This window comes from Typopeltis vanoorti, chromosome 15, assembly GCF_054136105.1.
Source record: "Typopeltis vanoorti isolate ZY-2024b chromosome 15, IOZ_Tvanoo_1.0, whole genome shotgun sequence".
Lineage (NCBI taxonomy): Eukaryota > Metazoa > Arthropoda > Arachnida > Uropygi > Thelyphonidae > Typopeltis > Typopeltis vanoorti.
In genome coordinates, this window is record NC_143563.1 from 15127514 (window position 1) to 15144827 (window position 17314).

The 17314-nt window shown below is 35.8% G+C and overlaps 1 protein-coding gene across 4 annotated transcripts in view; it reads left to right on the forward strand.

Moving 5' to 3' along the window:
• LOC150098408 (uncharacterized) overlaps positions 1-17314 on the forward strand; it is a 255884-nt gene that overhangs the window by 84890 nt on the left and 153680 nt on the right. For all 4 annotated transcript variants that reach the window (XR_016549455.1, XR_016549454.1, XR_016549456.1 and 1 more), the window contains exon 10: positions 5269-5348. Coding sequence is in view for 1 of the 4 variants with exons in the window: in XM_090404682.1 (XP_090260808.1) it covers positions 5269-5348 (80 nt within the window). In the remaining 3 variants the exon portion in view is untranslated. The remainder of the gene's footprint in view (positions 1-5268; positions 5349-17314) is intronic.

Below are 17314 nucleotides of genomic sequence, written 5' to 3' on the forward strand. Positions count from 1 at the left end.
AACTGTTTTGTAATAGATATGGTATGAAGGTCAGCAATAAAAAGACAAAGACAATGAAAATAAGTAGAATCGTTGAAAATGTCAACTGTGTTTTGAATGGGAAACCTATGGAACAAGTAAAACATTTCAGCTACTTAGGCATGATTTTTAGTGAAGATGGTAAACTAAATTGAGTTGAGTTGTAAGTCAGCAGTTAGAAATGAAGGAAGTACAGGAAGATGGTTTAGTGTTAAATCTGGTGTGAGACAAGGACATTATCCCCTCTGTTATTCATTATCTATATGGATCATATTATGAAGGAAAGTGGTATTAAACATGATATCAAAATTGGAGATGTTAATGTTAGCCCTTTGCTTTATGCGGACGATGTTATACTTCTAAATAAATCCGCTACAAGTCTGCAAGATTCTCTGACTAAATTGAATAATGTTTTAGATAGATAAGGTATGAAGGTCAGCAATAAAAAGACAAAGACCATGAAAATAGGCAGAAACATTGAAAATTTCAACTGCATTGTGAATGGAGAACCTATAGAACAAGTAAAATATTTCAGCTACTTAGGCACAATTTTTAGTTAAAATCGTAAATTAAATATGGAAATAGACAATAGAATCAACAAAGCTGGTATGGTAGGAAGTTAACTGAATAAATTTATATGGAGAAAGAGAGAAATTAGTTGGAACACTAAATTAACTGTATACAAAATGTTCAAACCAGTTTTAACTTATGGATCTGAGAGCTGGATCAGAAGTAAAACACTTGACCAAAGACTAGAGACCGCAGATACGAGAATCCTGAGAAAGATTAGGGGTGTGAACAAATAGCATTGTTAGATCCTGAATGCAGAGCTTTACAAGCAAATTCTTCATTCAGGATTTAACATAATAAACTACTACTAATTTAGGAGATATCTGCACATCAGCTAATAATTATAAAGTGTTGCTTTATGTTTTGTAATAATGTATAGTCCATGTGTGCGATATTGTGAGAGTTATTGTTAGGTTATTTGTAATTCCCAAGTAAGCTGTCTAGTACCTTGCGAAATTCTGAGAAAAGTTTATAATAGTAATCCGGAATAATCGCGTATAATCGGTATGAGTCGAGCATAGAGATGGAGGCTATACCTACGCAGAAATATGACGTCAGAGCACCTACCTAGAATAAGTAACCGGACAGGTTAGCGAGAGTGTAGGATCACCCAAGGGGCATGAACGATGGAGTTCATGGGTGAAAACCGCATTGAATAGAAGGCGCCTGATTAGGGCGAATAAAAGACGAGGCACACCGTTTTACGGGGCTTTTGACCTTGGAGTGCTGGATTTGAGTTTTAGGAGGAGTTGGTCGGAGGATTCGTGAGAGAGCAGTGGGTCGGCTACGGTAATGATGGACGGCAGGTTCTTTTCTTGAGAATGCTTGAAGATTTTCAAGCTGAGCTGATCGCGATATGACAGCCTATTTTCGTGCCTTAGCAGAATGTCCCATTGGAGAAAGTTTCCTGCGGAGTGGTAGACAGCACGCAGCAGTCGGAAACAATTAGAAGAAAAAGTGTAGTACATCACCAGGTGCAAAGACAGCCGAAGAATATGCAGTAAGGTAATCCAGACCTCCATGAGATGGCGGCATGAAATCTGAGAAGATCTGGTAATGTAAGAGTTTTCGTTCTATGTTAAAAATTTGTTTAGAAGAACAAGAAATTTGTGTGTTTTAACTAAAGGACACTAGTAGAGAACTTTTAGTGAGAATTTGACTGAATTAATTAAGCCCTTGTGGAACAAAGAAGAGTTGTTAAATAGGCAGTGATTTGTGAATGGCTAGACTTGTTTAAATGAAATTTAGAATTAAGATAATCATTGATAGAGTATTAATGAAAGTGTGCAATAAGTATTCTGTGAGTAATTTGTGAAAGGAGTTATATAGTAGTAGTATTATGCTTAAACCTAATCCTTTCATAATTGAAGGATTTAATTTGCTCTGATTCATTGTGATTTAGTATAACCCTTAACTTAGAGTGAATTTTGATCCATTGAGTATTTAAACTTAAATAACTGTAAAATGTTTTATGTTTTTCCAATAAACATGCTTTGTACCTTATACCTGAGTTATGCCTGATTACGAATTCAAACCACCACTTATGAAATTGAACCTTTTTGGCGGGAAGGAGTTTAGATATAATTGTTTAAGTGAGATTCGGTCTACGACTGCTAACTGAATCTGCACAGCGCTAGCGTGAGATAAATTAAAGTGTGTATCCTTTTAAATTTTGAATTATTTCCCTGAACAAGGGTTTCTTCTGTTATAGGATATTGGCTGGCGTAGCGAAATATAAATTTTGCCAATATCCGAAGAGGAAATAAATCTGAATTAGTATTTTAGGAGCACGACAATAGATTACAAGGAGAGTTATTATAGAGGTAGAATAAGATATAATATAGAGAGATAGCGACATAACAATAGAGTAGCCGGTAGGACTTTGATTGTACAAAGTTTTGAGTAAGCAAAAGGATAGATTCTAGAGACAGTAAGTTAATGTATAATAGGATTGAACTTACGATTTGCGATATAACATTATATGAAAGTAAGAATATAACAATAACATAGCCGATGTATTACAGATATAACCACATCAATGACAATATCCTATTAAAAACAAGGATATTAGGAAAGAACTTGACATTGTCAGCATCCAGGAATGCATTAGCAGAGCTAATCTCAGGTGGTATGGTCACTTGAACAAAATGAGGGAGAAAAACTTAGCAAAACAAGTGTTTTCTGCTAGGTTGGCAGGAAAACGACCCAGAGGAAGACCAACATATAGGTGGATTGATACGGTACAAAGTGCCTTAGACGATAGAAATATAAGATCTGATAATATTGGAGTCTTGACAAGTAACAGACTGCTTTGGTGGAAAATTGTAGATAGAAATTACTAATGATGTAATTTTTCATGTAGTACTATCATATCCTGTACACCTTGAGGGTACATGTCAGGAATTTGATGATAATACAAGGGATAATTGTCATCCTCCTCTGACACCAGATTTAACATTAAACCATCTTTCTGTACTTCAATTCTAATTGCTGACACTATACAACTGTAGCGTTTTGAATAGCTTCTCCCTTTGCACCTTGTCACATGCCTTTTCCAGATCTACAAAACTTGAATACAGATCTTTGTTATATTCCCATGATTTCTCAACTATTTATCATAAAGCGAAAATCTGATCCTGACAGCTTCTATTTGACCTGAATTCCACTTGTTCTTTACCAAGCTTCTCTTCCGCAATCCTTCTGAACTGTTTCTCAAGTATACTTTCATAAATCTTACCAGGAACACTCAGTAGAGAAATGCCTCTGTAATTCTCACCTTTTCACACATATATAAAAAGGGAAATAACATATGGGTGGTATGAGAACTCTACTCCAATCATCTGGAATTCGTCTCTCTGTCCAGGCCTTCTGAACTATGCAGTGCAGCCACCTATAAGACTTTTATACCTCCATAGTTGAGTATTTCTGGTCAAATAAAATCTTATATCTGCTGCCTTTCCACATTTCAGGTGTTTGATGGTTTTTTTACTTCAAGTATGGATACGTATTCCTGATTGCTTGCCTGGTCAGTGTTTTTTACCACTGTGCTATATCATCACTGCTTATTTCATTTTGCAATTTTTCGAAGTAATTACTCCATACTTCAAGAATATCTTTTTCTCCTATTTTCATGTCACCTTTATCATCTCTAACTCCTTTTATAGCACTCTTTCCTCCATTTCTAAGCTTCTTCAACAACTTCCAGAATATCTTGCCACTTTCCTGATATTTATTTTCTATGTTCTTACTAATGTCTTCCCAAGACTTTAGTAAGGACATAGCTAGTTTTGTTTTTGTTTAGCTAGTTTTACACAGTGTTTAACTTTCTTACATTTGTCTCAGTATTCTCTAAGAGCACAAGTTGACTTATTTTTGTTAGGAACTTTCGACATGCTTTCTTCTTTTCCTTTGCTGCCTCTTGAACTTCCTGTGTTCACTGTGGAGTTCTGATTTTTCTATCCTTGCAGACAACCTCACCACATGCCTCTTTGACTGAATCAATGTTTTCTTCAGGATTTGCCACTGAACCTCCAAGGTTTGGTTCTTGTTCTCAAACTCTTCCATTTTTTCTTGAATAATATTTATGTATTTTAGTCTACAGTTCACATCTGAGAGCTACTCAACTTTTATTCGCTTTAAAACTTTCTTGCATGTTATTCTTTTCAATACGAAATACAATTTTATCCTGCTCATGACTAAATAGTGATCACTTCCAATTTCAAATGCTCTGTGTACTCTGATGTCCTGCACCAGTGAGAAAACAATAACATAGCCAATGAGACTTTTCTTATTCCTTGCCTCTTCTCTCCATGTGAATTTATGCACTTTTTTGTTGGAACATTGTGTTAGTAATAACTAGTCCATGTCCTGAGCGGAAATTCTACAGGTATTTGCCATTATTATTAGATTTACTTTTGTCTCCAAATTTTCCCAAAATATTTTTGTATGTCTAACAATCATTTCCTACTCTATTTAGATCCCCAACAGGGACCAACTTTTCCTTTTTTGTTGTGTCAGTTGCTTTCTCTAAAGCAACTGACACCCCTGTGGGACCATAATCACAGATAAGTCTCATTGTCCAGTTCCCATTCTGATATTTGCCCACATTACTTGATATTGCCTGCCATTCAAGAAGATTAGCTTTTTATATGGTATTCAACACTAAATAGGGAAATTCCTCTAATTCTCACAATGTTTCATTTCCCTTTTTTATATATATGTATATATTGGTACTGTGTAAGTACTGCTTTAAATATCTGTCAGGCTTTTTGATGAGGTCTTCTGAATCATGCATTGACAGCATTTCTGGTCAAACAGCAACTTCCTTTCCACAATTTGATGTTTATGCTTCAGCGTACAGATATGTACTCTTGATTGCATTTCTCTTGAATATTCTTTACAACTGTTCTGTCACTTCTTTTTTCATTTTGCAATTTTACAAGAAGCTTTTATTTGTTGTAAAATTGCAAACATCTCTGGAGTAATCAAAGTAATTACTCCAGAGATCTAGAATATCTTGTTTTCGTGCAATTCTCTTTTCTCCATTTCTAAGCATTTTCAGAACATTTTGCTTCTTCCTAATATAATCTTCTGCTTGCCATAACTTTTGTTTAGCTACTTTTACACTTTAAATATTTTTCACTATTAAATATTTAAAATTAATTTTTTTATTTTAATTAGATGAACCAATTACTGGAATTGAATTGGCCACTTTATTTGAAATTTTAGTTAATGCTGCTAATGAGGGGTCATTGGCTGAAGTACGTATGTATTCACTGTCATAATTTGAATAATTAACAAAAACGTTGAGCTATTTTTTCATGTTTTACTTTCATTTGTCTTTAATATATAAAATATTACACAATAGCCTTGATATTTATAACAAAAAAAAAGTTATTCCATTAATAATGATATTAAGTTAATTTGCTTGAACATATTGATCTCATACTGATCAGTTACAGTATTATTGATCTATACTTTAGAATAGTTTCTAAATTAATTGAATTGTTTTATAAATTTAACCATCTGAATTGTCGCATTCCTTGAAAGAGGAATGCAATAATTTGATTGAAATGCTATTATAATCCGAACAAACTAGTTACTACAGTTTCTGATCATTTCCAAGCACTTTCTTTGTTGCATAGAAGTATTTTCAGAAATGAATGCTTTTTCAAAGAAAGTGCTTGGAAATTATCAGAAACTGCAGTAACTAGTTTGTGAGGATTATAATAGTGTTATGATTTACAACCTGGCACACATCCACTACTGCATATAAAAAGATACCCATTATATAATTATTTAAAGTTTTCATGGTGCTTCTTGCATTGATGATGGTTTGTAATACAAAATCCAAAATATCTGTTATGTTAAATGTTTTATTAAATTTTTACTGTGGTTACTAGTTTTTTTCCCCCTAAAAAGCTACTTTTGCTTAAATATTCCATCTCATCTGCCACAGTCTGTTACAGCCAAGCAAATTTGCTTCACATTTCTTTAATTTTTAACTTCAAGTTTCAAGATCTCTGTTATGAACAGATTGAACATCTAGCCACTAGTGAGTCCACTTCACTCACTTAGCAATATGTACATGGGAATATCTAAACAAATAGCTATTGATTGATATCAAGATTGTGGCTTAGGTATGTCATTGACATCTTCGTCATTAGACCAAGCTTGGAAGAAACCTTCACAAGTTAATGGAATGCCTCAACAGATTAAACCGAAAAATTTAATCTACATTAGAAGTAGAAAAAAACAGATTCCTTTCCTTCCTAAATGTTTTCATCTCAGTAGAAAATTAAGGTTTTCCTTCATTTGAAGTTTACGGGAAAAAAAAAAAGAAGAATGTCAGATATCTACATGCTACACCATCACCTAGTGCAAAAATAAGGTATTCAAAACTCAGACATTTGTCTTGTATTTGCTCTAGAATATGTGATGGCTTATTTAAGATGCTATTGATAGTTTTGAGATTGTATCCATTTTTTTTTAAGGAACATGTCCTTCAAATATGGTATTTCTTTTTCATCACTGAATATTGTAATTCAGTGATGAAAAAGAAATACCATATTTGAAGGACATGTTCCTTAAAAAAAAATGGATACAATCTCAAAACTATCAATAGCATCTTAAATAAGCCATCACATATTCTAGAGCAAATACAAGACAAATATCTGTACAAACGTACAGATAAATTATCAAAAGTTTTAAAACAATTAACTTAAAGGTTGCATTTTAACCATTACAAAACATATCCATAATGCTAAGATCACCAAAAGAATGCCTGCCTCTTAAATGACTGAGAATGTACAAAATCTTTTGTACTTGCAGTGTTTGTTAGATTTACCTGTTACATTTGTTACAGGTAAATCTGGAGAAATCCATCAACAAGAACATGTCAAGGAAGTGGAAAAAAAATGGATGCATAAGAGTAGTATAGGTGGCTCCTGTGAATAAGTTACATTAAACTTGTGCTCCCACATTTTATCGTAATTGCGAGTAAATGGGAAAATTAACAGAGGGTACTAAGGAGCCGATTACTTCAGCACTTCATCATCATCATCATCAAATTCCTGCCACGTACCCTCAAGGGGTGTACAGGATATGACAGTACTACATGAAAAAATTACATCATTACTAACTTCCTTTCTACAATTTTCCTCCAAATCAGTCTCTTACTTGTTAAGACTCCAACATTATCAGATCTTATATTTCTATCGTCTAAGGCACTTTGTACCGTATCAATCCACCTATATCTTGGTCTTCCTCTGGGTCGTTTTCCTGCCAACCTGACAGAGAACACTTGTTTTGCTAATCTGTCCTCTCCCATTCTATTTAAGTGACCATACCACCTGAGATTAGCTCTGCTAATGCATTCCTGGATGCTGACAATGTCATGTTCTTTCCTAATATCCTCATTTTTAATATGATATTGCCATTGATGCCATCTGTTCACGCCTCTAATCTTTCTCAGGACTCTCATATCTGCGATCTCTAGTCTTTGGTCAAGTGTTTTACTTCTGACCCAGCTCTCAGATCCATAAGTTAAAACTGGTTTGAACACTGTCTTGTATACAGCTAATTTAGTGTTCCGACTAATTTCTTTCTTATTCCATATGAATTTATTCAGTTGACTTCCCACCATACCAGCTTTGTTGATTCTGTTGTCTATTTCTATATTTAATTTACCATCTTCAGTAAAAATCATGCCTAAGTAGCTGAAATGTTTTACTTGTTCCACAGGTTCTCCATTTTGTTGACATTTTCAATGATTCTGCCTATTTTCATTGTCTTTTTATTGCTGACCTTCATACCATATCTATTACAACAGCTATTCGATTTAGTCAGAGAATCTTGCAGACTTGTAGTGGATTTATTTAGAACTATCACATCATCCGCATAAAGCAAAGAGCTGACATTAACATCTCCAATTTTGATATCAGGTTTAATACCACATTCCTTCATAATGTGATCCATATAGATAATGAATAACAGAGGGGATAATGTACATCCTTGTCTAACACCAGATTTAACATTAAACCATCTTCCTGTACTTCCTTCAATTCTAACTGCTGACTTACAACTCAAATAAAGACTAAGTATTGCTTGATATAATGCCCCATTGACACCATATAACTGCAGCATATTGAATAGCTTCTCTCTTAACACCTTGTCATATGCCTTTTCCAAACCGACAAAACTTAAATACAGATCTTTGTTATATTCCCATGCTTTCTCGACTATTTGTCGTAAAGTGAAGATCTGATCCTGACAGCCTCTATTTGGCCTGAATCCAGATTATTCTTCACCAAGCTTTTCTTCCACAATTCTTCTCAACCGTTTCTCAAGTATACTTGCATAGATCTTGCCAGGAACACTCAGTAGGGAAATACCTCTGTAATTCTCACGTTCAGTTTTATTTCCCTTTTTATATATGGGTACTATGAGAGCTCTACTCCAATCATCGGGAATTCGTCCCTCTGTCCAGGCTTTCTGAACTATGCAGTGCAGCCACTGTAAGACTCTTATACCACCATACTTCAGCATTTCTGGTCGAATATCATCTACTCCTGCTGCCTTTCCACATTTCAAGCCTTTGACGGCTTTTTCTACCTCAAGTATGGATATGTATTCCTGACTGCATGCCTGGTCAGTGTTTTTTTACCACTGTGCTGTGATCACTGCTTGTTTCATTTAGCAATTTTTCAAAGTAATTACTCCATACTTCAAGGATATCTTTTTCTCCTGTTTTCATGTCACATTTATCATCTCTAATTCCTTTAACAGCACTCTTTCCTCCATTCCTAAGCTTCTTCAACAACCTCCAGAATATTTTGCCACCTTCTTGATATTTATTTTCTATATTCTTGCCAAAGTCCTCCTATGACTTTTGTTTAGCTAGTTTTACACACTGTTTAGCTTTCTTACATTTGTCTCTGTATTCTGTAAGAGTAAAAACTGACTTATTTGCCATGAACTTCTGATATGCTTTCTTCTTTTCCTTCACTGCCTCTTTAACTTCCTGTGTCCACCAGGGAGTTCTGATTTTTTTATCCTTGCACACAACCTCACCACATGCCTCTCTGGCAGAATCAATCAATGTTTTCTTTAGAGTTTGCCACTGAATCTCCAAAGTTTGATTCCTGTTCTCAAACTCTTTCATTTTCTTTTCAATAATCTTTCTGTATTTTAGTCTACAGCTCACATCTGAGAGCTGCTCAACTTTTATTCGCTTTAAAACTTTCTTATATGTTATTCTTTTCAATATGAAATTCAATTTTATCCTGCTCAATACTAAATAGCGATCACTTCCAATTTCAAATCCTCTGTACACTCTGGTGTCCTGCACCAGGGAGAAAACATCACTATCAACAATAACATAGTCAATGAGACTTTTCTTATTCCTTGCCTCTTCTCTCAATGTGAATTTGTGCACATTTTTATGTTGGAACATGGTGTTAGTAATAACCAGTCCATGTCCTGAGCAGAAATCCAACAGATATTTGCCATTATTATTAGCTTTGCTCTTTTCTCCAAATTTTCCCAAAATATTTTTGTCTCACAATCATTTCCTACTCTGCTATTTAGATCCCCAACAAGGACCAACTTTTCCTTTTTCATTGTGTCAGTTGCTTTTTCTAAAGCCTCAAAAAATTCCTCCACTTCTACCTTAGTAGAACCTTCTGTGGGACCATAGGCACAAATAAGTCTCATTGTCCAGTTCCCCATTCTCATATTTGCCCACATTACTCTACTTGAGACTGACTGCCATTCAAGAAGATTAGCCTCGTATTTTGTGTTGAATACTATGGCTACTCCTTCTTTTCCTTGATTTTCATTGCCTGAATATAACATTTTGTATTTATTGCTCAGAAAGATCTCACCAGTTTTGGTCTTTCAGCACTTCATTTAATTTAATTTTATTTTATTTAAGCAGTTCATTTAATGGACTAAGTACCCATAGTCCATTAAATCAGCTGTTTGATTTAATGGACTGTGGCTAACAATGGAAGATTACCTTGAGTCCCGTCAGCATAGTGTCGCCAATCGCCAACAAACCAAAAGACATTACGAAGTGCCGCAGCTGTGAAAGTGAAGTTAAAGAAAGGAAAAAAGTATATTGTATGATTTCTCTTGCAACTGGCTACATACTTCCTGCGTGCAAATAAATGAATCTGCGCACAAGCTTTTTACCAATCTTAACCAGCCCTATTGAAGTGAGGCACATCATACAGAAGTAAAACAGCTACTAAACCTAGGCAGAAGAGTTGAAAACCTCGAACAGCTTAATACTATGATCAATACCTTCTCCTCCAAAATCGGAAAGTTGGAAACTAAGCTCAAGATACTCGAAGACCAGTGCCCAACCGCAAGTACATCCATGCCTGCTATTGAACTTTGCAAACTCATCTCATCAACGGTACACAAGTCATCGAGGCCGAAAATGGGAGACTCAATGCCATTATCTTGAACTTTCCGATGGAAAACAGAAAATCCTTAAAAGAAGACGTCAGCAATCTTGTAGAAGAATACAATTTTGATCCCAGAAATATCATCAAATGCCATTGTTTCATATCCATAAACAAAAGAAAGGACAGAACGAACTTTTCACGTCTCGTGAAAGTGACCCGTGACACACCAACGAACATATCCAAATTTATAATGGTGATAAACAAGCTAAAGGACACTTGTCCCCAGTTGTGCATACGTGCTCGACCTGATTTAACCTTTGCCCAGAAATGAGAATTACCTATTAGCCCCTGGGTAATTCTGACCACAACCTAGTGCTCATCTCCTCCCCATGCAACAACGCTTACACAGTCACTCCCACACAAGAGTAGTTTGACATTATAACAGTGCCAAATTGTACAGTCTCAGAGACTACTATGCTTCATTCCCATGGTTGGACTATTGTTTCCAGTATTCCAGTCCAAACATATGCACCGAATATAATAATAAATTTAGTTTAATCCTTTATCCAAGTGTGAGCAAACAAAGTTTGCACCTGAAAGTATCTTCAGGACTGGGGGTAAGGTGGCACAACACTGGGCAACTTATTGCAAAGGTGGAGCAAGCTAACATCACTCCTATCTCAGTATCTCCCATAATGCAAAACACATCTCCATGCAGATATGTCTAATGTTATGCATTAAGGGAAGGGCCACTACCCAGACTAGTTTCGACCTTTATTGAGGTCTCTTCAGTGGGAACCAGGCTCAAGTGGAGATACCAGGCAGAAGCATTAGCAAGGTCATCTCTACCTATAGGCGTTGCCAAATGGTATGCCACCTTTTTAATAAATTACTCTGGATTTAGAGAAAAATGTTGAAAGTTTATTTTTCACTTGGTTAGACTATAATAAATTTAGTTTAATCCTTTATCCAAGTGTGATCAAACAAAATTTGCACCTGAAAGTATCTTCAGGACTGGGGTAAGGTGGTACAACACTGGCCAACTCGTTGCAAAGGTGGAGCAAGCTAATGCACCGAATGTATCACCAAAGTAATCCTCACCATGAAAACATACATTCCCCATGCTACTCAGAACTGCCGTTCCCTAACCAAACCCTGGTTCTCCAAAAGATGTGCCAAGGCTGTACAAATGAAAAATCAGGCATACCACAGCTACAAGATACAACAGATACAAGAAAATTATCAATGCTTCTAAAACAGAATTTGAGTGGGCAAAAAGCAGGAAGCTTGCAGCATGTCCAAATGGCAGCCATGCCTTTTGGTCTCTTGCCAAGACAATTGGCTGTAACTTTTGCCCTACACTATTTCCACCTCTACATACCCAGATGGCTCAAATTGCAACATCATCCATAGAAAAAGCTAACCTCCTGGCTCCACACTTTGCCTCCAATGCACACATAACTGAAAATGGCAAATGCTCTCCAGTCATTCCAACTGCCCAACATACAATGCCCCCTGTATCCTTTTTGCCAGAAAGATATCATAAACCTGTTGTCTAAATTAGACACAAAAAAAAAAGTCTCCTTGCCCTAACGCCATTCCTCCAGTTGTCCTGAAGGTGTGTACACCAGAACTGACTCCTATCCTATGCCATCTGTACACACACTCTTACTCCACTGGTATGTGTGTGTATATACACGCACATACACACACCAAAGCCTGGAAAAAATGGCCTATATTCAACCCATTCCTAAAATGGACAATAAATCACTGCCATCTAACTACTGCCCTATCTCACTCACTCCAATCCTATCTCAAGTGATGGAGAAAATCATCCACTCTCAACTCCTAATCTACCTTGAAGATATCGGCTATTAAGTGACCACCAGTACGTATTCCATCGAAGCCGATCAACAGGAGATCTACTCTCATACATCTCCCATCACTGGACAAATGCCATGGAGAAATTCGGCAAATCCCAAGTAGTTGCACTTGATATCTCTGAAGCCTTTGACCGAGTCTGCCACAAAGGCTTACTAAACAAACTCCCATCATTTGGACTGTCTCAGAACTTCTGCAGCTGAATTGCCAGCTTCCCCTGTCTAGACGCACACTATGTGTGATGGTAGATGGCTCCCTATCCTCTCACCATCCAACTAATGCTGGGGTCCCAAAAGGTTCAGTTCTCTCGCCGACCCTCCTCCCTTTCATTTGACAAACTCCACTCTACACAACTCACTTCAACCCACAGAACATCAACCACCACTGCTCTTAATTCCGACCTCCAAGCCATCCTCCAATGGGGCGCAAATTGACAAGGTTTCATCTGATTTCATTGAAGTTGACAAGGTTTCATCTGAAACCTTGTCAACTTCAATGCTAGTAAAACCCAGTTCTGTCTTATTTCTCACAAAAAAGAACCATTTCCCCCCTCAGCATTGTTTTTGATAACACTCAGACAAGATGGGCGATTTCTCTTCTAGGAATTGCCCTGACATCAAGCCTCTCTTGGCATAAACACATCATAACCATTGCATCCTCAGCTTCCAAAAAACTAGGTTTTCTCTTTCGCTCAAGACACTCCTTTATCTCTAAACAGCTGTTAACATTATACAAATCACAAATCCAATCAACTATCAAATACTGCTCTCACATTTGGAGTGGGACTCCTAGAAGCTCCCTCAAAATGCTTGACTCAATACAGAGGAGAGCAATTAGACTGATAAATAACTCATCTCTCATCAACTTGCTCCCATCACTTTCACATAGACACTTGGTCTCTGCAATTTGTATATTCTATAAATATTTTCATGAGAAATGTTCATCTGAAACAGCATCAATAATTCCCACACTCTGTACTAACCTCATTGGAATGCATGCAGCTGCCACCCAACATCCTTTCACAGTACACCTTGAAACCCACAGAACAAGTTTCTTTTCCTCCTCTTTCATCCCTGCCACTGCAGTACTGTGGAACAGTCTTCCCCTGACGTATTTCCCGAGAAATACAATATACAGCCTTTCAAATCAAATGTCAATAAGTTTCTCCTTTCGTATATAGGCCAACATAAAAAAAAATAAATAAAAAAAAAACACTACTGACATTTCTAATTCCCAAACAAAAAGGCAGTTATGTATATTTAAAGAAGCAAGCAGAATGATAAAGTATCCTACTCATGTATTAAAAACCAAGGTGTAATCTTAAATTCAACTGTGGATAACATATATAAAAGATCTGTATATTAACGAATTAGGTTATGAAAGAAGGTATACAGTACATCACAACAAAGCCATGCATGTTTGACATCTCACTACGATATTCAACATCTTGTTCAAGTTTAATTTGAATAATAAAAGCAGTTAATTCAGAAATCTCTTTTGAATACCTTTTTTTTTTTTTCATATTAGTTTTTTTAATCTGAAGTACATGAAAATGTTGTATGAAACTAGTTATTACACCATGGAAACCATAATTCATTAATACTTCAAAAATATTTCTCACATCTGCTGCAGGGAGGACCAACTAATGGGCACCGGTCAGAAGAATGCTATAAAAATTTGTTTACATAGCATTCTTCTGAATTGATGTAGTCAAGAGTGTGAACAGACTTAATATAAGATAGTAGGATCATCTAAGAATAGAAGATGAAAGCTTAGCAAAATGAGTGGTTGAAGCAATATATATATATATATATATTGCTTCACTAAGTTTAACACACGTGAAACACAGTAGTAGGTTTTTTATTATGTAAATATTAATGTCCTAGGTATCTTAGGACATCATCAGTATAGTAAGGCAATACTAGGAATGACAAAAGAACGGGCGTGTACATACAAAGGAATCCAAATTGTGTGCAGTAGCGTGTTGCAGCTTGAACTTAAATTAAATTGAACTAAATAAAAAAACCTACTACTCTGGTTCACGTGTGTTAAACTTAGTCATGAATTCTCCACAGGTTTCTCTATATAATCAAGTCTTATTCCTACATGGGGAAATGACAGCACAGAAGACGGACTTACTAGGCAAACTTCAACTGAAACAGGGTAAGCTACGTGCCCGTATCTCTTTTAAAAAAGTGCAGATGCGATAAACTTATTCCAATGTTCGCTAAGCTAAATGAAGTTATTAAATCACCAAGCGCCCATAAAATCTATCAAAAAGCAAGCCATTCACTCTTCTGAATCAGTTACGAGATGCAAACATAAATTGGCAACAAATAATTTAAAAATTATAGAACTAGAAGCAGATTTGTCAAACACGCTAAATCAAGAATTGCTACAAGTGATTATTAGTGTCTCAAAAAACTCAGGGATCAAAGCTTTTGATAAAAGCAATATTAACCTACAGAAAAAATACCTGAACCTGTTAAATCAATCTAAGAAAAATATCAATAAATTACCGACCAAAGAATGGGTGGTAAACTTATCCAACTGCCCACTTACAGAAGATGAATTAAATGTGCTAAGCAAGAGGCCATAAGTTTGCCATTCCCCCTAAACGTCTCCCATATCTAGATTTCATACACAACATTGAAAGAAACATCAAGCACTTTCCCAGTATTGAAGCCAACAAACTTCGTTTTGAAATAGCAAAAATAATTTTTTATGCCAAACCTTCAGTTTTAAACATTCTGCCATCAGAATTGAAAGCTCTTACCTCCTTAAAACATAATAAAAACAATCATCACCATAGCCAACAAAGGAAATACTACAGTGGTTCTAGATACTGTTTCATATGACCGAAAATTGAATCTACTATGCTGAGACCGAAATACTTATGCAAAACTGGACTATGATCCCACAAAAAAGACAGCTGAAGAAACCGAACAAGCTACTCGATGAAAACGTCGTTAGATGAAAAAACTTCAAAAAAACTGAAAACATACCATGCTAGACCTCCGAGAATATACGGTTTACCCAAACTTCACAAAAACAACATCCCACTCAGACCTGTCGTTGATTCAATTTTGATAAAAATTTTGAAGTTATCAAAATTTTTATCAAACCTTCTCCGTCCTCACATAGGCCATTCAACCTCTTCAATAAAAAACTCCACAGATTTTCACACCAAAATAAAAGACATTAAACTGCTGACAACAAACATGCTAATTAGCTTCGACATCGTCTCTCTCTTCAATATCCCCCATAAAGAAACTGTAGACCTATTAAATCAAAAATTTCTGTCGGACATTGTTGAACTGTTCAAATTTGTTATCACTTCTGGTTACTTCACATGAAAAGGAAAAATCTACAAGCAAGAGGAGGGAACAGCAATGGGGTCCCCTGTCACCCAACTTGGCAGATCTGTTTATAGAACATCTAGAAGAAAAAATCCTCCCATTCAAACCCAAACCAAAACTCTGGCTTCAATATGTCAATGATATCTTCACAGTCTGGAGTCATTCCGAACAAGAGCTACTTCAGTTTTAAAAAAAAAATCAACCTTCTTCATCCTCGCATCAGATTTACATTAGAAAGAGAATCCCCACAAGGCATCCCCTTTCTGGATTTACACATCCAAAGAAAAGAAGACTGTTCCATCTCCACCTCTATCTATCGCAAACTGACATTTTCAGGCCGCTACATTCACAATACTTCAGCTCATCATCCCTCTCAAAAATTTGGCTTCATTAAATCATTGGTAACCAGAGCACACAGATTATGCTCCTCTGAGGATTCTCTAAAACAAGAATTGGAAATAATCAAACACAGCCACTCTAAATGGTTAGAATCTCAAAACAACTCAAAAAATCATCAGCAATTTCTCCGCACTTCAACCTAGACAAGAACTCCATAGGATTCCCATACCTTATATCAATGGCATCTCTGAACGGCTCTCGAAAATTATGAAGAAATGCAATCTTGCTGCCACCTACAAACCCATCAACCAGATCCAAAACTTGTTACCCTCACCTAAAGACAAACTTTCACCTATGCTGCTACCTGGTGTATATGAGGTTCCATGCTCCTGTAAACTCTCTTATTTTGGACAGACAGGCAGATCAGTTTTTAAACTCATTTCAGAACATCAAGACCATATCCGCCTTATCAAACTGCATAAATCAGGCCTCGCTCAACACGGAGTTGAAAACCCAAACCACAAGATCCATTGGAAAAAGACAAAACTTCTACATAGATCTTCATATAAATATGAACGTTTATATAAAGAAAGTGCTGAATCCCTACTCCACAGACCAAATCTAAACCACAATGATGTTCTTGCCATCCCTAAAGTATGGGAAATTGTTATAAAAATTGTGTAAAATAATAACTTAACTGTAATTAATTTTAATTTAATTTAAGTTCAGGCCGCAATGCGCCACTGCATGCAATTTGGATTCCTTTGTACATACGCGCCATTTCTTTTGTCATTCCTAGTATTGCCTTACTGTATTGATGATGTCCTAAGATACCTAGGACGAAATATTTACGTAATAAAAAACCTACTACTACTGTGGTTCACGTTTGTTAAACTTAGTCATGAATTCTCCACAGGTTTCTCTGTATATGTGTTGATGCAGTTAGGAGTGCTTTGGAAGTATGAAATACAAAGACTTATCAAATCAGAGACCTAATATTGCAGCTTAGAATAAAGTTGTTCAGTTATTCATAAAATATTGCCTTGCATTGTCTTATCTGCTACATCCTTATAGGATATACACCAGAGGATGATTACTCGATGTCAGAAGTAATAAATTTTCTGTGTGCTATGGTGAAATAAAGTAGCAAAGGAATTTTTTTTTTTTTTCAATATTAACTTTTAAAAGAAAAATAGTCGGTTATATTATTTTGATATAGTGAATATTATCAAATAT